This window comes from Manacus candei, unplaced genomic scaffold, assembly GCF_025592945.1.
Source record: "Manacus candei isolate 608988 ecotype Guabito, Panama unplaced genomic scaffold, ASM2559294v1 h1tg000017l, whole genome shotgun sequence".
Classification (NCBI taxonomy): domain Eukaryota; kingdom Metazoa; phylum Chordata; class Aves; order Passeriformes; family Pipridae; genus Manacus; species Manacus candei.
Genome location: NW_026138065.1, coordinates 7346600 through 7371931, shown reverse-complemented (window position 1 = coordinate 7371931; position 25332 = coordinate 7346600). Strand labels below are relative to the sequence as shown.

At 39.7% G+C, this 25332-nt stretch overlaps 2 protein-coding genes across 4 annotated transcripts in view; one reads left to right on the top strand and one right to left on the bottom strand.

Moving 5' to 3' along the window:
* The window catches only part of CNST (consortin, connexin sorting protein), a 668223-nt gene that overhangs the window by 232875 nt on the left and 410016 nt on the right, over positions 1-25332 (bottom strand). The gene's annotated exons all lie outside the window — the stretch shown is intronic.
* The window catches only part of SMYD3 (SET and MYND domain containing 3), a 399664-nt gene that overhangs the window by 172069 nt on the left and 202263 nt on the right, over positions 1-25332 (top strand). Inside the window, exon 1 of one of the 3 annotated variants that reach the window (XM_051783350.1) lies at positions 19849-20358. The exons of the other annotated variants lie outside the window; for them this stretch is intronic. Within the exon in view, the coding sequence (XP_051639310.1) occupies positions 20317-20358 (42 nt within the window). The 5' untranslated portion in view covers positions 19849-20316. Of the gene's footprint in view, positions 1-19848; positions 20359-25332 lie in introns of those variants that run through there. 3 annotated transcript variants of the gene reach the window in all.

Genomic DNA, 25332 nt, shown 5'->3' with positions numbered 1-25332 from the left:
TCACTTAGTCTTATTGTTCTGTAGATTTCTTTGCTTCATGTGTTTCTGCATCCATAGAATAAAAAAGCAGTAAATAATTTCTCCTTCATTACATTACTTGATATTCCATTTTTTGGTGCTATGCCCAGGTCCTGAACCTTTCAAAAGTGGCTTTGTGAACTGCTTCAGGTCTTGCTTGTGCTGACACTTTGAACTCTTGACTTAACATTTCTCCACTGTTTCCCCATGGTTTCTCCCTTTTCTGGGAATTCCACCAAAAGAGTATTTAGTTGTGAAATGGATAATTTCCTTACTTTCCACTGTTAGAATCATAGAATCATTAAGGTCGGAAAAGACCTCCAAGGTTATCAAGTCCAACCTTTGACTGAACACCACCATATCAACTAAACCATAGAACTAAGTGCCACATCAAGTCATTTCTTGAACACTTCCAGGGATGGTGGCTCCATCACTTCCCTGGGCAGGCTGTTCCAATGCTTAACCACTATTTCAATGAAAAAATTCTTGCTGATGTCCAACCTGAACCTCTTCTAGTGTAGCTTGAGGCCATTTCCTCTTGTCCTGTTGCTAGTTGCCTTCATGGGCAGGAGAAGAGACCAACACCCACCTGGCTACAACCTCCTTTCAGGTCGTTGTAGAGAGTGATAAGGTCTCCCCTGAGCCTCCTTTTCTCCAGGCTGAACAACCCCAGCTCTCTCAGCTGCTCCTCACATGACTTGCTCTCTAGACCCTTCACCAGCTCCACTGCTGATCTCTGGACTCACTCCAGCACCTCAATGTCTTTCTTGCAGTGAAGGGCCCAGAACTGGACACAGCACTCCAGGAATGGCCTCACCAGTGCCAAGTACAGGGGAACAATCACTTCCCTGTTCCTGCTGGCCACATGATGGCTGATACAGACCAGGATACCATTGGCCTTCTTTACCACCTGGGCACACTGCTGGTTTATGTTCAGCTGCTGTCAACCAGCACACCCAGGTCCTCTTCCGCTGAGCTGCTCTCCAGCTACTCCACCCCCAGCCTGTAGCGCTGCCTGGTGTTGTTGTGACCCAAGTGCAGGACCTGGCACTTGGCCTTGTTGAACCTCATCCCGTTGGCCTCAGCCCACTGATCCAGCCTGTCCAAATCTCTCTGCAGAGCCCTCCTACCCTCCACCCAACCTAGTGTCATCTGCAAACTTACTGAGGGTGCCCTTGATCCCCTCATCCAGATAATTGATAAAGATATTAAGCAGGACTGGCCTTTGCTACTTACTCATGCAGTTTGTCTGTTGATGAAACAGGTAATCCTTTCTTTTCCACAAAATACGCATAGGTCTGTGTGGGGTCTCAGGATTTGCACGAGCCAGCCTTCTCTGTACTAGCCAGGCAGAGTGGGTGCCATCCCATGGTCCCTGAGCTGGCCAGGCACAGGCAGAGGCTGGAGCCAGGAGTATCAAGAGTGGATGTGCACTGCTGGCGGGCTCTGGGCAGTGCCCATACGGCAGGCAAATAAGTCCATTTTCTTGAGATGTTAGTTCCACGGTCTTCTCATTTGTCAAATGGGAATAATAAGCTTCCTCATACAGTTAGTGTTTGAGAAACTTTGGTGAAACTTTTGATGAAAAAGTATATAGGAATTGTTCCTGTAATACAAGAAAACAATAAATGGAGACACATAGAAGTAGGTGTTCTGTGCATGCTTTTAATTTTGAAAAAAAATGTACAGACAAGCCATTAGAATGGGAAACTGTGTCTTGTTTGAAGCGTTCTTTTATTTCTTTAATTTTGTCAGTTGTTGAAGGCAAAACCACCTTTAAATTTCTATCCCACTTAACAAATGAAAACATAGCTGCCAGTCCCTGGACTTCTGAATTTATGTGATGTCTCAGTGACCCAATTCTGTTTCACAAAGCAGTATGCAGAGACTCTAGTGTTTGGCTATTAGGGCAAAATTTTGGAATCTGTTCCTGCTTGTAGATTTACTGGAACAGGTTACACTGCCATGTTACCCTCAGTCATAGAGGCTGGGACTGTAAGAGTTCTGCTGAGTTAATGTCCTACAAAAATTGATTCAAGTGTATCTTTATTAAAATAATTAGGCTTTCCTGTTACATCATCAACAATAAATTCCTCAGTATTACTGTGAGATTGATAATGTGGGATTATGATCTCTCTGCGGCAAAGTAGATAAAGAACCAGAGTCAGAAAATGAAAATTTGATGACAACATTAAAGATAAAACAACAAATGAGTGAAGGAACTATCATATTTAAAGGGGTATCATGTATGCTGAAATGTAATAGACCTGTGTCAAGTATTGGAAATATAGAAAAAGGAAATGTGACATACATGATTCAAATGTCTCATATTTCAAGGAAATATTTCAAAGAAATATTCCTGAAATCAAAAGAAAAATTTAAGAAAACAGATTTTAAACTCACAAGTGCTGTGTTGCAGAACACACAGTTTTCTCATGGGTATGCACTGCTTTCAGGGGACTGGAGTTTATTTAAGTTCTATTAACCTACATATATATACATATATATGTGTATATTTATAAATCTGTATTATATGTCCACATGGTCATCACACATCAAACTTCATATAAACACACTGTGAGATCAGTGAGATCCTGTGGGAGGACAGAACAAATACTGTCAGCCCACACAAAAAATAACAAAAAGGAGTTGCCTTTGTAGCATGTAAAAAAGCAAATCTTGAGTTAAGGAACAAATTCTTCCGTTTTGACTTCAGAGTTGTTGGACCTTTGTACTGTGGATCTGATTCTGGCCTGCAAGGCAGGAGAGTTCAGTGTGAAGCAGGTTTGATGGTTTTTGCTGGGCTGGACTCATGCCAGGCCCCTGTGCATTGCCTGATCATTTCTTGTGATATGCATTATTCTCTTTTTTAACTTCAGAGAAATGTTTTGTTTGCAAAACACGTAGCTGCATATTCTCTTACGCTTTCCAAGCATGTGAATGCATGGGGTGAGATGGATGGCAGTAATTTTTGCAGCTTAAGTTGCTGCTTTATCATGGGGAGGCAAATAGGATCCATACAAGGTGCATGTTATTGCGGAGTATGCTCCTTGTGTAGCATTCAGCTGCAGTTAAAGCCCATCAAATCTCCTTTATGACTCCTTATATTCTCAGGACTCTATTTGTGTCAGATTTAGGGTGTGTATTTCACTAGAGGCTGCATTCAAAGCAACATACTCCAGACAGGAGAGCACCTGCTGGCTGCTGCCATGCTAGGATGGAAATTTAGGCGAGAAACATCTGCATAAGGAGGGAAAATTAGAATTCCTAGTGCTAAAGGAGATGTCTGATTCAAGAAAGGTTTTTTTCTTTAATAATTCTTATTTAATAAGTATTACTGGAGTTTGCTGTTCATTAATCTCATTAGGTCACACAAAATGCTTTGTCTTAGGATGATTCATACTAGGAAAAAAAACTTGTTTAGACTTAAAAGACTAAGCAAAATGCATACAACTGCTTAAAGAACACAGCTCTTTTTCAGTTGAGGGACCTATTTAATCCTGGTACTCTTTATACCCTATTTCTCATAAGAAAACAGATGGGGACATTAATGCAATGTTTTATATACACCAGAAATTATTAAAGATTGCCTGAAATGCTGACTTGAAATTTCAGTACTGAAAGCATTTGGTAGCAGCTGCCATTTTGGTACGTTAAGAGAGGAGCGATATTAATTCTTGGGAAAATACATTACCAGAGCTGTAGAGTCTCTGAGTTTTGGAAGTCTGTTGTCCATTTCATTGTCCATATTGTTCTGCTGGAAAGAGCTATCTTTTAAAGAAATGATCGTTTTGATAATGAGCTGTCTTGGGCCTCTACAGTTCTGCTTTGGTTCTCATACTCCATGTGTCTGTGCCATGGTTTGAATGATGAAGCTGTTGAATGTGCAGGTGTGTGTACTCTGTTTGATGTGTCCTGCATCGCCTCTGGGCATGAGGATACGAGTTTGCTGCAGCTGCCCTCTCAGAATCTGTGCCAGGGCTCTCTGAGTAATTAGGTGGAATTATTGTATATTAAAATATGCTGATACATTCAAAAAGAGGTTACTGTAACAATGGGATTTTTAGAAATCAAAGCTATCTACTGTGTTTCAAGTCTGCCATGGCCAAAAGCTAACAACTATGATACAAAGCCAGTAATGACAGGCTTTTTTGGGAGGATTTAGTAACCTGAATTTCTGCTACAAAAAGATTTTACAGCTTTCATGTATTCTGATTGAAACTGTCTAAAGACAGTTTATTTCTGTAAATCTAATTTGGAAAATTAATTGATGAGCTGTTTTTTTATGTATTTTATCCTTACATGCACAGTATGTACACTCATCCCAATGTACAATTAATCTTTTTTTTTGATCAATACAAGAAATTGAACTTGTTCTTTTGAATGCCATGCTAACTCCTGGTTTGGGCAACAAAATGGCATGGTTCCTTCAGATGAGACATTGCCACAGTTTTAATTCTGTAGTACCTGAGAACAGCACCCCAGTTTTGCAGTCGTGGCACTAGCACAGTCCCAAAAATGCACATTGAGAGACATTGCCTGCGTGCCATGGAAATGTGCTGTGCTTGCTATGTATAGGAATATGTAACGATGTTGTTTGTTGGAGGTAGACTTGCAGCTTACATTATTTTCTCCCTAGCAGAGGTTTTCTCTTCTGCTACCACTGGAGAACATCTGAAGTGGTTAATAGAAAATCCAGTGCCTTTTCTGTGAGCTAGTTATATATGCCTGTCGTTTGCTCATATTATCACAACAGCTTGTGGAATACTGTAATTCATTTCCAAAGTATTTGATTAATTCCTATCACTCTCCGCACACATGCATATGCTCCATGCAGCCTTGCAGCTGCATGTTGTTGGTGTCATGTGGTTTTGGGCTGCCCACGCCCTTACAGGTCAGGAATGTGTGATGGAGCACTGACTGAAGAAATTGCAAAACAGTGATTTTCAACTGAAAAGAGAGTATGGGCAAGGTGTTGTGATAGTCTCCATTTGAAATATGATTGCTCAGGAATTGTAGGGGGACGAGAATGAAAGGGATAGGAGAAGGGTGAGGGGAACCTTTGGGTATACTTAGACTATCAAATTATAGACAGCTTTGTGAAAAATGAGTTATTAACTACTCTAAGAAGCAGTAATATGGTAGAGAGAAGAGATGTAATAAAACATTTCTTCATGTGAAGAAAGCATCTTTGCTGCCCACCTGAACTTAAGCTTAATTTTGTTTTGGATATTGAAGAAAATTATGCATCAGCTGACAACAGGGCTTTTCAGATGCCTCTGGCAGTTTACGTGCTAAATCACACCTTAATCAGTAATAATTCATTCAGAAAATCTTGTAGACATGGGACTTGTGTAATGAGATCACATTCTCTTTTGGGGACCTTAGTCCTCATCTAGAAAAAGATAGCAGTGAGCTAATTTTGCATTGCTCTGATTTAACATTTCAATGGAAGTCATGTGGTAGCTCTGAATTGCAGGTGGGTAAACATGTCTGCCAGATCACCTGGATCAGAGTGTGGAAAAGGCTTTCTGCATGAGAGAAACTATAACTTTTAGCATTGATATTTTAATTCTGATGGAAAACAAGCAAAGCCATAACTGAGAACTTGTTCGAACATCCAAATGAAGAAAAATATGGATTTAGAGTTCAGCCAGACTCCTCTCTAATTAGTTTTCTTATGGCATGGAAATGACCAAGGTAGATGTTCTTGGAGATTGTCACTGTCTGAGACTAGAGATGAATCATTAAATTCACCTAAGCATTCAGTGTGCACATATTCTTGGCAGCTGAAAAAGTGCTGCCCTCCTAAATGAGTATATTCTTAACAAGTAATGTCTGATCATAAGATGAACAATTGCAGTATGTTATATTTCACTGCCAATCTCTTTACTCAATTGCTCTTCTTTTTTTTTAATTTTTTTCCCAAACAAAGGCTATGATAGAAAGTTTAGTCTGAACTCAGTTTATTTTTGAATTCATACTGTTGAATGTACTGAAAATCTGTGGGTAATTTAGGATTTTTTTAATTTAGAGTGTAACTAGTGCTGTGGATCCATTAATTTTGTGGCAGACATGCCTAATACAATCTTGTAATTTTTAAGAATTATTTAAACCAGCAGAGAGCTTTCTGCTTTTTTTAGATTCTCTATTAAGCTGGTGTTTGAAATACCTTAGAAAAAAAGGTTTCTGTAAAGAATTTTTGAAACTTAGAACTGCTTTAAAATATGTATCAAGTCTCAAACAGGGACTTGTGGCACTCTAAGCTGCTTGTTTCTTTGAGGGCCAGCCAAAATTTCAACACAAAGTTTTGATATCTGTGCTTGCCAGAGATTTGATCTGTGACTTAGCCAGAACAAAATCGGGCACACGTGACTGCTGAAATCCTCATCCAGGTTAAAGCATGTCACTCCTGCAGCATGCTCAGCAAGCAGAGCCAGGTACATGCCCAACAGGGAAGGGAAGTGGTGGCTGTTGTATGTGGGCATCCCACTGCCATGTCATTTCCATGCAACCAGCTCATGGCAAGCAGAATGGCTCTTCTGGTGTGACCTCAAGTCAAGCAAGTGGACTCAACCAGCATTTAGTTAAAAAGTTGTTATGAAAAGCGGCAGAAGAACTTCATCCACAGATTAAGAGAGCTGTTTCAGCTTCGCTGATAGAAGGAAAAAGTTTGGTTTGCTCTTCAACTAACAGATCTGACTGTGTACAGGCAGCAAGCAGATTTGCTGCAAGTTTTTATTTTTTTTTTTATTTTATTCAATTTTAATTTTTCACAATTGATTCTTACTCTGGAACTATATATAAATAGTGTTTAGGACATTGTTTTTAGTGTATACCTGGGAATGCCATGGAAGCACTATACTATCATAGGGAATGTTTTATTAAAGCAGGTGAAATCTTGTATTTTGATGAGGGAAGTGGCACCACCACTTCAGTTCTGTGAACTCTCTCTGAGGATCATTATCTTATTTGCTTATTCAGTTTTTGAGGCAGGTAGAGCATTAATGAATATCAGGAAAAAAACATGATCTGATACCATTTTAAGCATTTTGCCAAAACAGTAAGCAAACTTTTGCCAATCTGTTTTCTGTAACTATGCAATAAAGCTAGCCTAGCTTTTGGACTGGTTCAGGGCCAGGGAGTAACTTGTCATCAAGTGGAGATCTTTTCATTTGTTGTTTTATGGTTTTGCCCTTCCACAGAGGCTGGCCAAATAAAATATTTGCTTTGTGCCCTGCTCACCACTCTGGTATTTTCATCAATTTTCGCTCAGTCTCTGGGGTTACAAGTGTCAGTCAGCTGCAGTAAAGTGTCATTGTTGCCAATTCTGTGTTTATTGAGAGATCTCAGATATTTAGTGCCCAGTTTCCTGGACCTGTGCCTTGGGTGAGCCATGCAGGACACGTGCTCAAGAGCTATGATAGAAATGTGTGTGGCTGATCCCTGCATAGTAGTAATAAAATATAGAGCTAAGGATCATCTCCTGCCCATTGACAGACAAGTTCCACAAACTTTATTTATTTTTCTTGCTTGATGCAAATTTTTTACCTTTATGATCCAGAGGATAACTTGAAAATGTCCAAGTGAACTGTTATGAATCAGTAGCCAAACCCCAGAAATCTCAGCAAAAATCTGTGAAAAAAAATATTTTTTTTGATTGCTTAAGCATGTTGTTACTGCATCTGCTGTTTCTCTACAACCTTTTGTGAAGCAGGCAAATTAGATCTTGGTCTGGCATCAAAAGTGCAGACACAGATGTACAACAGCTGAGAAGTCCTGCACTGGAGCAGTCCTCCTTTATGCTGTCTGTTCCTTGAAATGAATCCAGGATGTTTCCTGGAGCCTTTCTGTGAATTTGTCAAGAGATTCCAGTAACAGGATTGCTCCTGGCACAGCTTACAGCCAGGGCAGGTTAAGGTGAAGCTGTGTATTGCCCTAGTCCACCTTTGGGTTTCGAGGCAGGCAGTGTGTTGCAGGCTGGGCATTAGGCAGCTGATAAGCAATAAGCAGTTTAAATTGAAACGGGGTGCAGAGGATTTTGAGACTGCGTTCTGCACCTTGACTATTTTGCTGTGTTAGGAATTAATGAATGTATTACCATTCTTCAGTGAACCTCAGGCTAATAACTCTGTGAGCTTAGATACCCTCAAGGTAATTTTTTTTTCCTTTTAAATTGGGCCAATTTTGTAAATGTCAAGCAGTCAGTGACTGAGGAATGACTAGTTTTGTGTCATTTTATATCTTTTGGTAACTATGATTATATCTTTCCTGAGTGTGATCAATTAGAAAACTTGAAAAACAGTGCTCTCTTCAACCTGGGCAAGGTAGTATCACAGCAGCAATTAGTAATCCTTTAAGATTTCTGGAGCCAGAATGGTGTTAGTATCCCATAAAGTTTAAAAATGCACAGTGTAATGAAAATGATGTAATAGTACAAAATTAAACAAAATACTTCAGTTGCAGACTGGAAATTAGAGATGCATCTGGTCTTTTTCCCTTGCTGTGTGGGAGTGCTGCAATGTAGTTCTGTTTTGGGCACCCTGCGTGTACTGCCTGTGGCTGCCTTTGCAGGAGGCATGTGCAAAATTAATCTGAAACTGCAGAGTCGCTTGTGAAGTACCACAGGGGCATTATGGTCTGAAAAAACAAGACCAGGAAACAACTAGAGCAGCTAAAACATCACCTGTGGTAGAAAGAACATGTTGTGTCATTTAAACATCAGTAGTAGTTCATGTATAAAAAGAAAATACCTACAATCTGTCTTAGAATCCTATCCATAGCTTGGATGAGGGAGCAGAAGAAATGATTGCAGAAAGGTTTTGTGGGGCACACTAGACAGTCTGGCTTTAGCTCTACAAATGGCTTAAAAGTTCAATTATCAAAATTAGTTCTCATGGCACAGTTCGGACATTTTTGTGTGAAAAGGGGAGGAAGTGGGGAAGAAGGGAAAGGCCAGGTGGGTTTGCAGCATTGTTTGAGACTGGTGGGCAAAGGGAGATTTATGGAATAGGTTTCCCTGGATAGAAGAAATCCTCCCTGCTCCATGATCTCTAAAAATGAGCATCAACATAGGGAGGATTTAAGGAATGGCAAATCTGATATGTAATTCTGATTTATACACTGAAAAATAGTGAAAATTGCTAGTAACAGTTGCGTAGTTTGGGAATTTTCTTGTTTAAAAATAATCTTCCCCTGTGTTGCAAGTGTGCATCAGCAGCTGTGGCTTAAAACATGGCCAAGTGTGAGGACAGGAATTTGAATTTTGTTTTCACTTTGAATTCTCTCTTCATTATCTGTCAGCACTCTGTGGTTCTCATGGCTTTCTGCATTCTGTTTCCAGTGATTTCTAGAGACTCCTGTCCCTTCAGTGGCTGTGTAATTCCATCCTCTGCTTTGATAGTAACATTTTAGTGAAGGCCTGCTTGAATTATTTATGGCTTTGCCACTAATGCATAAAGTGGTTATTAAATCCATGATGCAAATCCATGATGCCATGGTACAGTGTTTCTTTACCTGTTTCTACTGAATGTTTCTGTGCACACGCATCAACACAGCTGGTGCTGAAGTCCCACTATAAATTTCTCTGCTGTCCCTATGAGGAGTTTTGGTGGTTTGGCTTGGTGGTGGTAAAGCAGGTGCTGACTGGTGTGCCCGAGTCCCTCCCTTGGTGGCAGAGGGGCTGGGGCTCCCTTAGAGCTCACTGCTGGGTGTGCTCTCTGGGGTGCAGAACTTACATTTTCATCACCCCAACTCTTGCCAGATAGCCTGATTAATCGATAAGTCTATACTAATTTCTACATCCCCTTACTGTGTGCTAGCACAGTAAAAGGTAATTAGGAGCTCAGCAGAGTATAAGATCAGTTGAAGCTGTTCCCTCAAAAGTGCCTCACTTCAAAATTATTTTTGCTCGTTCAGGGTCATGTGAAGTTTTGAGTGTCCTAAAGAAGTTATTATTTAAAAGTCATCTGTCTTGAATCAGGTAAGAGCTCAAGGACATGTTAAATTCTCTTAATGTGATCTGGAGGATCGGATTAGTCAGCTTTCCCAGCTGCATGTTGGTAACTTCCACTGAAAGGACAGATGATCCCAAACTATATTCTGAATTCCAGAGGTAGAGAAAGAATTCTTGCAGTGATTTTCATTCTGAGTACCTTAAACTTTTTGTCTTACGCTTACACAGTCCAGTTTCTTTTTTTTTTTTCTTTTTTTGTCTGTCTTTCTTTGGAACTCTGTACCTTCTTCAGAGTCTTTTGCAGTTTACCATAATGGCTGTGGCTTGATGACAGCTGGGTACACAAACTGACTTGCTGTGAGACAAGACTGGGGAGTCTTCCAAATAGCTGGCAACTACAAATATCTGCAAAACAGAGATGGGCAACTTTGCTGCCAGCTGTCTCTATCTGACAGAATGCCATCTTGGGTTATATGCACAGAAGAGAATTAATAATAAAAGAATGTGTGGGGTTTTTTGTCTTGTTTTGTTTTGTTTGCTTGTTTGTTTTAGTGGGGTTTTTGTTAAGTCAGCTGAGCTAAAGAATAAAAGTTTTGACAGCTTCTATAGGATTTAAGAGGGGTACACATTATGGCTTTTGCTTCAGCCTTCAAAAGATTCAAGATACCTGTGGTGATCTTCACAAAACCAAGGCTATTATCTTATTTATGTTTTGAGAACAAAATAGTTTGTGTGTAGATACTCCTTAATATAGAAGATGTTTACATAATTATAAAGAAAATTTACTCATTGGAAGGGAGGGAGGAGTTTAAGATAAAGATGCATAATTATAAATCAACACTAATAATGGGAAATTGTGCTTATCACTGTTTTATGGAGTGTATTAAGAGAAAAATGTTTTCTAAGCACTGGACTGAATGAAATTCAGTTGCATTTAAAAGTTAAGTAGACTGTTTTAAAAACTGAAACCCAAATCTCTTTGTCATTTAACTATGTTTAAAAAACAGTTTAAACACTTCAAACAGTCTGTCCACAGTGGGAGATGCTGTCTCATCATCTAATTGTCTGCTTCCTACTCCACTGAAGTCTAATCAGAGGGCCATCTCCTATCCTCTGGGAGAAATGACTTTAGCCCATTGCCCAAGCTATTTGTAGTGACAGAAAGTATTTCACTGCTACTTTTGCCTCTTCTTTTAAATTTTTATTTGGTTTTGTCTACAAGGATTATTTACAGGAAAGTATGTTTACAGGAAAGAATGTTCCTACATCTACGATAGGAAGCAAGAGATTTATAAAGGCAAGTATATAGCCATGTGGAGTGATAGGAAAATTGTGAGGAGATTCAGGGTAATAATAAGCAAACTCTATGGGCAGAAATATTTATGCTGGTTAATGTACAAGACTGATGCGGTTCTGAAACAGTAGCCTCACTTTATATGTGGGTATAATATTGACTGAAATGCATATGAGAAAAGCTTCAGTTGCTATAGGACTGTATCTAATGAAGAGATCACATTTTTCTGAGTCGTATGTGTCCATCAACACTGGTACCACAACTAGGATGTTTTAGCATGTTATGAACACTGAACTCCAAGGAACCAAGAGTTTTTTGCACCTTTACTTTGGGCCTGGACTTTGGATTAAGGTCTGCCTCTTGAACTGGCCAGCCCAAAGATTTCTGAAGTCTGAATAATGAAAGTGGCTTTAGGAGTGTTTAACTTCAGCCATTCTCTGGTGGTTGCTGCGGGTCTCTCCCAAAGATCCCAGAGAGGTGATTTGCCCTGTAAATATCAGTGCAGGAATTGACAAATGGCTATACCATCCATCTCAGAGAAGTCAAGTGAACTAACTTTCTATTTAAAAATCTTGTCTTCCACCCTGAGGTATTACATTTCTGCTTATTCAGAAATCCACTATAATTGCTTGAATGAGCAGAAGTATAATCCTCTGAGGTGCTGGTGTCCGAGCAGCCAGGAAGGCAATGAAAACTCCAATCAGTGTAGTATAAAAGCTCCCAGGTAGAGCTGCCTAGTGACTTAGCAGCGGCATGAGCAGCACTGATTTTTATTGCAGAACAGTTGAAGGGCTTGCGCTGGATTGCTTCTGCTGCAGGGTGGGGATGGGGAGGAAAAGTGGTGCTGGAGAGGAGGGCCCTACTGAGATGAGTGAGGGGCATGAGTGTCGAAGGGGAGAGTCTTTGCCAGAGGAGCTCACATGTGCTGTCCCCAATGTGGGGAAGTGTGCGAGACCTCAGTCAGAAGTGAAATCCCACAAGCCAAAAGTGTACAATCAGAATAAAAATACTGCCAAGTAGTGTCTGTTACCTCTGTCGTCCTTTTTTCTGGGAGGAAAAAATAAAATAACCCCCCAACATTCTTTGTTGTTCTGCCTGCGTGATATCTGTTCCATTGCAGAAGGCAGAGGAGCTGTGGTGATACAGCTGACTGAGAACTGGAAGTTATTTGCACTCACTTTTCAGAGCATTTAACTTCCCAGATTATTTTGAGGTCTGCAGTTTAAAAACAGTCCTGTGATGCCTTGAGGTCCATCTATTTTTTTTGATTTTTCTAATTTTTATAAGTTTTATAAGTAGTTATATAGCAGAACTTGCCAATACCATCCAAGGAGTCCTTCTACTGTGCCTTTTGCAACCAGACTTGTCTATCTCATATTGGCCCTTTTAGCCACCAGCGCACTTGTAGCAAATGTGGGCAGAGCCCTTCCCAAAGATTCATTCGTGAAGCCTAGCCATGACATGTAGCAGAAGTAGATTTAGAAGCAGCAGCACTTATTCCCTTACCCTTAGCATAGTAACTACACACATTCCCCAACCCTATTACCCCATTCCATGCTTCCCATATCAAATACCCCTAAAATTCCAGTAGAAATGTTTAGTCTCTCTTTAAGAGAGGACATCTGTCTGGCCTGAGGACATCTAATCCTGGCCTGAACCGCAAGAGTACAGTCAAGAACTGGGTGACTATATGCCCCCTGTACCCTGAAGAAGATGAAGATTGATGAAGAAAAGGGTCTCCAAGACCCCAGCTCCAATTCCCAAGGGGCAGGACCGAGGGTGGACCAGGTCAAAAGCCAGAGGGTGGATAAAATCTGGGATTGGACAGAGAGTATTATAGATTGGAACATCTGTAACAGAGGCGTGTGCGTCTTGTAGCTTTATGCCTAGGCACAAATTAAATCCTTTCCTTATCTCACCTCCAAAACTAGGTTACCTTGGAGTTTTTTTCTCCCTGAATTTTCTTTTAGGCAACGCCTGTAAGACAGTAGCAGTGAAAGGAAGGGTGCAGTAGTTGGAAGGCTGCTGAGCTGTGGAGAGCCACCCCCTTGCAGAGGCACTAAGACACACAAAGACCCAGGAAGCTGCTGTCCTCTTTGGCACTGGGATGTACAGCCCACTGCGTGGTCTACCTCCTGCTTCAGAGGCAGCAGCATTAAAGCTGTATCCTGGTGGCTGTTTCCATATCCTCAGTACATTGCCTTGCTTGTTTTCTGTTGACAATTTTTCAAATGATGCTATAAGAGGAAGAACCACTTCTCCCAGACTTCTGTGTTGTCAAAGCAGAGTGGCATGCCTTCTCAGGTGAAATGCATCTTGTTGCTAATGAAAGGTCAGATCTGGCTCTTCTCAGCTAAAGCTACCTTGTCAGTCTTGTGAAGTGTACCAGGAGCAGGCTTCATAAATGTGGAATCCACTGTATGATATATTTTTACTTGGTTATTTACTTCAGAATTCACCGTAAAACTAGAGAAGGCCATTTTCTGACATTTTTAGCTGAGTAAAGCTGAAGGTCCCTGTTAACTGTCTCTTTGGAAGGGTGTATGAAAACTGTGTGTTTCCCCTGGGTGCTAAAAGCCATGAATGATTCCTTTTCAGGAGCAGAGAAGCTGTCCTCCCAGCACAGGTGGCTCAGCTCAGTAGTGAATCCATAAGTTACATGGTTTGGTCTGGAGTTTTTTTTTGGGGGAAACCCACACCAGGCATGAAGAAGATGTAGAGGGATAATCTCTCTCTCTGCTCCCTTTTCACCTCTGAAAAGTAGTATCATTCAGGATGAGATTCTTCACTTGGGAGTACTTCTTACACAGAGTTGCTTATGGATTCTGGCTTTTCTAATTCATCCAAGGATTATCCACACTTTGTCAGTTTTCACTGAGCTCTTTTTGCTCTTGGTATAAATATACAATTCCCATTCATGAGGAAAAAACCCCAGCTTTAGCTCTACCTTTCCAGGGGAAATCCTAATTTTATTCTGTGACAGAATTTAACCCTTTAAAAGCATAACCTGACCTTTTATTAGGGGGAGCTCCTTTAGTTAAGCTAGAACAGAGAAATGTGTGTCTTCTGGGCTGTTTAAAAGACACAAAATTTTGAAAATGCTGTATGTTGTTTGTGAGATAGGAGATGGCCAAGAGCCTGTGCTAGTAGATCTTGCTGAAAGCAGCGTTTGTAGGAGCAAGTAAGGTCTGGATGCCTCCAGCCCCTCCACAGCCTTAAATATGCCAGTAGTGGTGACACAGGAACACCTTTCTGTGTTGCTCTCGTGAGAGAGAAGTTGAGGTTTTTAAACTATCTTACACTTAACGTGCTTAATATGGAGATGAGGTTTTGTTTCTAAGCCTCCTCTAGTTCTGAGAGCACAGGGAGTTGTCCAGAAACATCATAGCAATTTATTTGCAGCTGAATCAGAAATCTCTATGAAAAAACCTTATTCTTGGGAGTTATTCAGGAGATTGTGACATTTCCTGTGGGAGAAAAAGAGGTTTCTGTAAGCCTTCATAGATTTCTTCACTTAGCATTACTCTTGGAGACACTTCCACAGATAAAATCTTTTATGTGTATTTTTCACAACTCTGTATGTGAGAGATAAATCAAGATAGGACCAAGATTATATGGAATGTTTCAGGAACACTAATTACACATATTTTATTGCTAAACTTTGTGTATAGAATGTGATTAGAAGATTGACAGTTAAGTTAAAAGAATAAAACAGGTAGTTTTGCATTAATGATTACATCAAATTAGTTATCTGATAGTTAATGTTGAAGTGATGCTTGAATTTAAATCCTAAATTCTGGCATACCTAACTTCTCTTTCTGTTTCAAATTTTCACTTGTATTGTCTCAACATTTAGTTTTATTTAAAGCACTGATTGAAGAATAACTATTCATCCATCATTTCTTCCTTCAAATTTGTAAGAAGCCGTTTAGAAGTTACTAATAGTCTGTTGAAAATCCTGGCCAATTTAAAACACAATTTCTAATAGAATTTTCTCAGCGTGTGAAAAATGGCTCAGAATTTTTACCTGTGATTCATCTGAATGCTTTGCTGTTGTTGGATAGACGAAATACAAATTGCAATTGGTTCTGGTACATGTATGCATCTTTCCCTCTTTTCTCAGTCAAAAATCAATAGTTTTACAGGCTCCCTGCCTGTAAATGCATAAATACATAAATGCATAAATACACCTGTAAAGGTGTCATTTGCGTAGATTTCAAAATTTTAATCTGTGCAAATTTAAACTTGCACAAGACCTAACAAGTTTTCAGCTTGAAATTCCAAATCCAATTTCTTGGCCCGTTTTTATTTTACAAGGAAGGTAACCATGATATGTATGTCAATATCAGAACCCTGTAGGTTAGCCTTTAGGTCCTTTAAATAATTCTACAGAATTCTGTATTGCATTATAGCACAATCCTGACCCAATGCAACAGGAAAATTTCTAGAGAATTTTCTGGAGCCTAATTTTCATACACTGTTCTTTGAGAGCGATGTAAGAAAGAGTTAAGACATTGTAGCTGATGCAAAACTAGAGAATTTGCCTTGCATTTTTTTCCTGTTTAAGTGTTCACAATTTGATTGACATTTTTTAGTTTTTTCAATTGTCAAGAGTATTTTGATAACTCTTTTTGATAAGACATGAGCAGAGGCAAAAGTCTGGGTTTGCTTCACCAAATATTTTCTCATTTGTGGTTCTGGACTTGAATAGTCTAAGGAAACCTCAGTGTTTTCCTCTTTGCCGTCTTCAGTGCAGCAAATGCAAAAGCACTGAGATCAGGAAATTTATATGATAAGAACTCTAACACTTATCAATGGATTTTCACTTCTTAATGCTCCCTTCTATTTCTTATGAAAATAACATGTTCAACAATTTGTGCCCTATTGAAAGTCTAGAATTTGATAGTTTAGACAGAGACTTTCTTCTTCTGCAATGTGCAGTTTCTCTTCCTATACTAGAATCTTTAAATACTCAGTTGTCAATTCCTATTATAGTTGCTTATTTGGACCAGGCAAATTGCCGAATAAAAGGTTTGTAAATTATCTGCTTTATATTTGTGCGGTCCTCAAAGGACTGAAATTTGCTTTGGGGAAAAGCAAAGGACCAAGTAATAACATTTTCTTTTTTAAAGCACTGCCAGAAACTTAATTTCAGAGAGCTTTTTATTATTAAATTTCCCAGCTTTCCTTTCAAGCACTTTATTAGGAACACGTCTCATTTATTTGGGAGGCGGAGGAAAGCGTTGAAGAAGGGGGAGATGAAGGTGAAAAGCAAGCTCATTAATTCATATTGTGATCTAAGTGTAGCGTTCATGTTGGCAACAATTTCAGTTTTCTAATGTACAGTCATTGTGAGAGACTGATTCTAACATGGAAACCTTAAAGAGTGAGGAAATTGTTCCTCTCGAACTTTTTTTTGGAGTTCATTTATCTTGCAGTTTTTAAGGCCTTTGGAATTTTTAAGTGGTTCTCCTAGAATAGGTGAAAAAGACCTTTACTGCTTTAACAGAGAGAACCAGAGAAATCAAACTTTTGCTTGTTTTAATTACAGACTAGATGCAGCTTTGAGCACTGGGCTTGAATCTGATGATGTTAGAAAAGTGAAGTCTAAGTAATAGATATAGTGTCAGGAGAACTGATCATGCTTCTGTCATGGTCTACAAATGTCTGTTTATTTACATTCATGGCTTAGCAGTTGACACCTAAGAAGGGACCATTTGTATCCAGCCTGTAGAATAAAGCCGTCCTGGTAAGGTGAAATGGAAGAGGTCAGTGGCTGCTATTAGTCACATAATAAATTCATAAATTTTCTTGGTGAAAGGCAGAAATACTGTGAGACCACGTAAAACAAACTTAGGTATGAGTGATAGTCTAAGGCCTAATTTTGTCAGTGACACCTGAGAAAACTGACTGGAAACTGGAATTTCTATTCCCCAGGAGATCTGAATATTTTGGAATTTTCTGTCATTCTACTTGGCAAAATTAGCATACTGTGATATTCTGGTTTAGGGGCATAGAAACATTTCAAGTTTAGTATTGTTCAAATTTATGAGAATGTTCTTGTTTTTTCTATTTCAATATTTACCAAACCTAATATGTTAACATTTTCAGCAGCAAACATCTCTCTCAAGAAATTACTTTGCTGTTTGATTATCGTGGGACTGTGGACACATCCCCCTGAGGGAAGCCCTTAATTTTCTGCCCATTCAATTTAGCTACTTTTCTGCTCTTTCTACTAATCATCCAAACTGGAGCTCTGAGCTGTTGGCCATCCTTTCCCAGCAGCTGTTTCTGTAATGTGTGTCTTTTCAAGGAAAATATGGAATAAATTTCCACTTTCCTTACCACCATTGATGAGATGTTTCTAACTTCCTGAAATCACTTTCAGGCACAGGTAGAGCTCCAAGGAGCCCTGTGTGTCTCTGGAGCTTTTAGAATTTGAGATGAGGAAAGTTCTTATCTTCTACTTTCTTTACTTGCTTTAACTCTTTCCTCAAAATCTTGCTGCTGCCTTATTTATACAATTGTTTCAAGCCTTTTTTTTCTTGTTGCAGATTTTGTCTTTCACAGGGGTTAGTCTTTCTAACAGCCTGATTTGTATTTTGCATGCTTTTTCTCTCTGAGAATAACCCATCAGCAGTTACTGCAGTGCAAGGCCAAGGTCAGTGCTGCTCTGCAACAAGTGGTCTTGTTTAATGGAAAGGGGTGGATCTGCAGCAGCATCTGGATGGAGGGGGCAGTGCCAATGATGTATTTCTTACAGGTGGCTCATTGTAGGCTAGGGAACTGTGACAGACAGCCCAATTTGAAGGGGTGCACCATACTGTTTTAGAATTCACAAAAATAACAACAATCAGCTGAGGGGAGGCAGCTGGAGCAAGGCAGAATGGGCACATCCTACTTTTCTGTGTTGCAAAGAGGTTCTGTGGGATACAGACAGGCTGTCAGGTGTACCTTCAGGTGTTTGAGAGATGCACCATTATAGTGTTAGCATGAAAAGTAAAAAAGCTATTGGCACATTTGCAAGACATAGAGGGGAAAAACTTTGCCACTGCTATTCAGAAATGCTAAAAAAAGGTAAACAATTTTTGTGGAAGTTTGCTGCAGAGAAACACAAAGGAAAGTGTTGGATAACAACCTAGTGCCAATATGTAGCATATAGGTAGTAGTTTTCCTACTGTAAATCAGTTCCCGTTTCATCATTATTTCTCCTGACCTTCACCTTCCTATGAACTTTCCAAACCTCATCTAAGATGTTGGGACTCTAATGGGGAGGCACCTCCAGAAATTTACGGCTTCATTTATTATGTTCTTCTAAAATTTACACCAAAAGTTTAGAAGAGGGAAGATGCCGCGATCACGAGGTCCAAATTGGCCGAGCATCCCCAACCATTAGTAACGGAGCGCAAGTTTAGGAAAATTAAGCAAGTTATGGCCCTGACTGAGGAACCAGAGGCGACAAAGAGCAAGTTATGAGAGTGGGTTATTGGTGGAGAGGGAAAGAATACACCTGAAGCTGGACATGATAAACATTACTAACGCCGGGTTGCTGGTTTCTCGTGAGGAGTACGACTAATAAATAACCCAGCACTTCTTGGTTGGTACATAAAGCAAGGTTAAGTGGTGAGTGGTCCATGGACCATGGATTCTAAGTCCTGTGGCGTTCCTCGTATTGAGGGGGATTTTATGCGAAAATTGGCGGTTTTAGGTTTTAGTTCGGTTAGCGGTATTATTCCTAGAACATGACATGTTATGTCCTTGTGTGGGAATGTGCCTAGGTCTGTTGATGACAAGTTTTGGATTGTATGGGAGATAGTATGAAATATTTGGATGGACTTGCAATAATATTATGTCAGATTTTCCTACATGCATGTTATGTCTAATGTGGTGGAGAATGCTATGCAAAGTAATACATACCGTAGGGTATGGGGGGAGGGGGGGGCCCCTCCCCTTGATGTACGTGTTGATTGGAAAGTTGGGGGGTGTTTGGGTATTTTTTGGAAAACTCTAAGAAGGGGGTAGCCTTCAGTCTTTGGTTTACAAGACCAACGTTTTTTATAAACTATTAGAGTAGTTAGAGGTTGAGTATCTTATTTTCTAGGAGGCTGGTGATGGGAAATAAGATGAGAATGATTGTGAAGTACGTAGTTGAGGCAAGTTGTCCGATGATAATAAATGGATGTTCGACTGGTTGGCTACCGATTCATGTAAGGATTAAAAGATTTGTTACTAGGATTCTAGCTTTAAGTCCCTTTTTGACTGTTTAGTTTGCCTGGTAAGTGACCAGACAGGAATATCCTATCCTTCCTATCCTGGTCTTGCTAGAGTAAAAAGTGAGGTTGTTTAGTCCTGTTGCATCAGAATGTTATCTTGCTAATTTTGAAGCCTATTTCTGGGGATGTTCTGGTTGGAAGGACTCTTTCTGGAACATGGCTGGCATTGTACATAGTATTTCCAAGGGTGAGCTCTCAAAGGGTCATTTACCATGAAAATTAGTCTTGCTTTACTCTTCTGAGTATACATCACTTGATGAGTTTACTCTTTTCATAGCTGATGATTTGCAGACATCCCGTATTCTACAAATGTACTACTTCCTACATAGTCCCTCCAGTTGACAACCTCATAGTTTATAGCAGAAAGTCTTATTATTAGTTCCAAAGCTTCTGACCTTGTATACCACTATTAGATTTCATCCAGCTTCTATTACCCCTCCAGATAATCCAGCTCTTGCTATGTGAGTCCCCAGTCCTCCTTCTATTGGCAGGGCCCCCAGTCTTTTAGGTCTCAGTGAATTTATGTTTGTTTTTATATTTTCATGTCAGTCATTAATGCTAGTATTAAGTGGGATTGGTCCCAACACCAGTCTTCAAGTGTTTTTTGTTATTAACCTGCTTGAAGTTTAACAGTTTCCTACCTGCCACATGCCCTTTCACAGGCTGTAGCTAAGAAGGAGAGAGGAAGCCTGCTCCAGCCCCTGTGTCCACTTTCAGTAAGTGCCTTTGGGGCACAGGGCAGGCTGCCTTTTCCCTCAGCACCACTGGGCAAGCTTATGGAGGAGGGACTGCTGGAGCAGAGCGAACAAATGCACATGGTGAGTACTGTGTCCACAGCCAGACCGCTGCTGAGAGAACCAGAGAGACACAGACAACCTTTTGGGATGGCAGAGAGGTATATGAAAGGGCACCAAGAAAGACTTGGTAGAATTTGCTTTGATCCAAGAAATGAGCAGGTGTTGCTCAGCCAAAAGCCTGTCTGGACGATAGGACCTGCCCTGCAAGGGCACAGAGGTTGGGGGAGAGATTTATTTGCAGTCCCCCTTGCTTTCACTCTTTCATCCAGCAGAGATGAGGACAGGCATTTCTTCTGTTTATAGTGTTTACTGCTGTAGCTGGTGTTCAAACAAAACTGACTTTCAGAGATGCTGAGGTATTCAACTCGGGCAATAGTTCTCCAAACTAATTCTAAAACCTCATGTTGATTTGAGATCTGCTACAGTTATGAAAGATTTAAAAAAAATAGAAGAAAAATTAGAAAGTTGAGAAATAACCTCCCTTTCACCAGGCAATACAACATAAGGCATTGTACTAAATCTGACTAAAGATGTTTTAACAACACAGAACCTAAATAGCCTTGCAGTACCAAATGTACTAGGTTAGTGGGTTGAATTTGTTAGTTTATTAATGATTGCACACATTTTGTCTTTTAGAAGAATAAATTGCTCAGTATAACAATATACACTGATGATATCACTTTCTGACAGAAATGTCAGAAATGATGTAGAGAGACAATATGCTAAACACCATGTTCCATGGGCAATAATTGTTATGATCAAAATGTATTTTCTGTTGTTACAACACTCATGAATGTGTCCAAGTTGAGATACCAGGCTGATGCTTGTGCTGATAGTTACCACCTTGCATGTTCACAGCCTTGTACAAACATTAATGAACCAATGTAAACAGTAATTTTCATAATGTGGCTTAATATAATAAGGCATTGTGAACCTTGCTTTGCCTCTATATGCTCAAGGGATTGTAATTTACACCCTTTTGCATGCGCAATGAAGGCTATACCCATCATTTCCCTTCTCACAATCATCCTTTTCCTGTGCAGTTCCCACAAAAGGGAGGAGCACCTTTGATTTCATACGGGACTCCAAAGAGCCTGGGCCATAATTTGTTTGGCTCTCTTCCAGCTTTCTAGATGGTGCCAGTTTGCTCCAGGCTTCCTCTGTGCTGTATCATTGCAAATCCCTTTTTGGGGGGTGTCGTTTTCGCCACATATGGAACTACCTCTCTCACTGCGCTGCCAGGAATAAAAGCCCACCTGCACTTCAAAAGTGCATGTCTCCTACATTGCCTGATACATTTGTTAGCAGGAAAACAGTGCCTGCCTTGTGCTATTTTTTTATTTTTATTTTAAAATGCTGGTTACCCTCTTGCTTCAAGCTAGAAATAGGTACATCTATTTTGGCAAATTATTTCAAAGAGCTTTATTTCAGATATTAAGAAGTGTACATTCTCAGAATTTGCAAGAGCTGGAGCAAGTAAAATTAGCAGACTAGAATGAAGTCAAGTAATGTACCAAAGGGGTCCAGAGAGTTTAGGATTACAGCAGAAAGCATAATATGAGAGCCAGCTCTCCCAGTAGTTGAAAGTGTATTCGGAGAAATGTGAGAAGATACCAGCCTCCTACCAGCTGGTGCTAACTCTCGCAGCACTGATTACAAGCTGAGGTAGTCTTTATTGGTGGTATCTCTGTATGATACTCACCTCTGCTCAGGGAACAACCTTTGTAGGCAAACTGGCCACATCTTGTGAAACCAGAGAGTTTATTGACTCCGTAGCAAGACCAGGCTCTTTTGCCTTCAGGAGTGGTTCGATTCTTGACCTGAGAGGTTAAAGTGAAAGGGATGTGTGTGTGTGTGTTAATGTTATTATGCTGTTAGTGGACTACAGAGTTCCACACTGGCTAAAATGTGATGAATTGAGCAGAAATAACTCAAATCTCTATCCTGCAGATTGCTGGGGGGAGACATGCACCTGACAGCTGATACAGTTAAGCATTTGCAACTTAAAGGTATAGGTCCACCGTGCTCCTGAAGAGCAAACAGGAGTTGAATTATTCACGTTATTCAGTGCAGATGTCTGGCTTTTAGTCTCATCGTTCATCATTGCTTGGCAAACACCTGTGTTCATACATTGCATTGTAAATATGCAAAATGAGTTGTGATTTTATATTCCTTGAATATGACTCTGATTCACAGCCACAGGATGACATGCACAATAACCACGCTGTATTACTTGTTAAATATATATTGGAGAATGATGGCTGAACTGAATATACAAAGTTATTTCTGGATACATAAGAGATTTCTTTACTTAATACTCCCTGTGCCAGCAGGGGATTGTGCTCTTTTGGACTAGACTTAGGCATGCCAAAATGATATCTGGGAAAAGCCTCTCTGTAATGCTACTTAAATCTATTGATTGAATGGACAAAAGTAGGTCTGTAATTTGTTTTATCTTCTAACTTAACATTGACTTTAAGGAGTCTTGTTAATAGATAGCTACAGTGATGCACTCAAGAACTGAATATAAGGCCAGACTAGAATTCCACAGGTCAGAGATGCAAAACCTGTAGAAAAACCTGAATTATCTGTCTTGGAAAGAAAGGTAAAGAAGGACTCCAGATATACTTGGGTGAATAACCACTTCCAAAACAGACCTTAAGAAATAAACAAAAAGCCTACAGCAAGTGAAAAACACACCTTTATTGTCACAGTTAGGAAAAATGAGGATAAAATGAAATTGCTGCTTAAATCTTGCAAAATATGTGTAAAAAGTACCTTATGTATAATGATAACAATGGTTCATCTGTCATAAGAAACTGGCTGCTCAAGTCACTAAAATAAAAGAACTCTAGAATAATTTAGGTTGAAAGGGACCTCCAGGGAGTCATCTAGTACAAGCTCTTGTTCAAAGCAGGTCTGACTAGATCAGGTTGCTGCATCAGGGCTGTGTCAAGTCTTGAATACCTCCAAGGAGTGAGATCTACAACTTCTCTGGGCAACCCGATCCAGTATTTGACCACCTTGTCTTAAAAAAAAAAAAAAAAAATCAACAAAACTGAATTGCAGTGTCTGGGGACAGATAACAAGAACTGTTTATAGAGTATGAGTCCCCACTTCTAGAGATTTCTGCCAGTCTGAAAATAACTGACCAGTATATACTGGTGTGTCATCATCATCATCATCATCATCATCATCATCATCATCATCAGCCATACCATGAAACACCAACACCAACCACTAGTGAGATACTGACAAAAAAGGCAAATGCACTCAGAATTTACTGGCTCAGGAATTGCCAGAGATAGTTTTTAAATGTAGCTCCAGTCCTATTAAAAATGGATGAAATCGAAGTGGAGCAGGTACAAAGCAGGGCTATGAAAATGATTGATTATGGGGAATAGGGAGGACTAAGAGAGTTTGACTGTTCAGAGAAGTGGTCTTTGAAAGGCATCTTACTACTCTTTTGTTCATTACCACTAATAAATATAATGGGAAGGGATAGAAGAAGGCTGTTAATTAGAAAAAGGTTTTAAACATGAAAGTGGTGAGCCCTTGGAGCAGCCTTCAGAAGAAGCAGTTGGAAAAATATGTGAAACAGAAACAAAACCAAACTGACTTTGACATGGAGTCTGTGGCAGTGGCCTTTTTCTCAATGTGCCATTTGTGTTTTTCAGGGTAGACGTGTTCAGGAGGAATTTGCCTGACATTTCAGTACATATGGTAGCATTTTGGTTGCTCCTGTCGTGCCCTGTTATTTTCCGAGCACATGGACAGGAGTAACAGTGTGTCTGCGGTTTGCTTGGCAAATCCCAGGTGCTCCCCAGTGCCTACATCTTGAATGCCTGTGGTAAGGATTGACACATCGTGGAAAGGTCATGTTTGCAGTGCAGCGAGCCCACATTAGGCCATGGACTTTGCTGATGTGTCAGTTGACTGGGCATGATCTTCTTACAAGCATTTCTGCTGAGGAAGGCCAAGATAAAAATATGTAAGCTCATAGGAAGAAACATTTGTGAAGGAGATGGAGTGATGTGTACTCAATGTGTGTGCTGGGTCTCTATGCTTTCAAACTCAGTCAGAGTATTTTTCCATGACTAAAAAAATAACCATTTTCTTAGAATGTTGGCTGTTTGGTTTTTTTTTCCGTTGTATGGGGTTTTTTGGCATAATTATGTGCCTTTTCAAGAAATTTAAGCCAAATCATGAAAGTGAAAATTTATGTAATGCTTGTTAATCCACTTGAGAGTTTTGCTTTGGATAGCTTTCTGGTGAAGCAAACTAAACTAAAATAAATTCTACCTGAAAACTGGTCCTAGTATTTGTGATTATGAAGTAATGATTTGAAATTCTCCATTGTTGCAGCATTTCTATGTTTTGTATTTAATTTAAAAACTGTTATGTATTTAGTGACCATAAATGGGATAGAGTAACATTAGAGTGCTAATGAAACAGATATTTTACTGGAAAATAGTAGGTTAGCGTTGAATGTGTCAGAACTAACAGTGAGAGGGCTTAGGCAGAATGCAGAAATACCAATAAACAAATAGATAAAAAGCAATGAATGACATGGGAGTCCAAATGAAAGGAAAGAATGGAAATATTAAAGGATATTTAAGAGGGTGATTTTGGAGCTGGAAAGTATTAAGGAAGTTATCAATAGAATAGTTTCTATTCCGGTATTTAAATATCAAAAGTAGACAGAAGAAAATAGCAGTGCTGGTGAGAAATGGAATAATCAATGTTTTGGAAAACCAGATGCTGCTGAAAAAAACCCATAAACTACCTGTCAAAAAGGGGATGTCTGACAGATAATCAACTGATGTTTTCATCAAGGTCAGTCACTGGCAGTGACTGCAGTGTCTCTAAGTTTTTAGACAAAAAGTCTTTGATTGATCCATAGGAACTGAATTAATGGAACTGCAGAGTGGGTTATATGAGCCCCCTTTGTGTTGGTTTAGATCAGGTGTTGCCTAGCAAAGGTCAGCATTATTG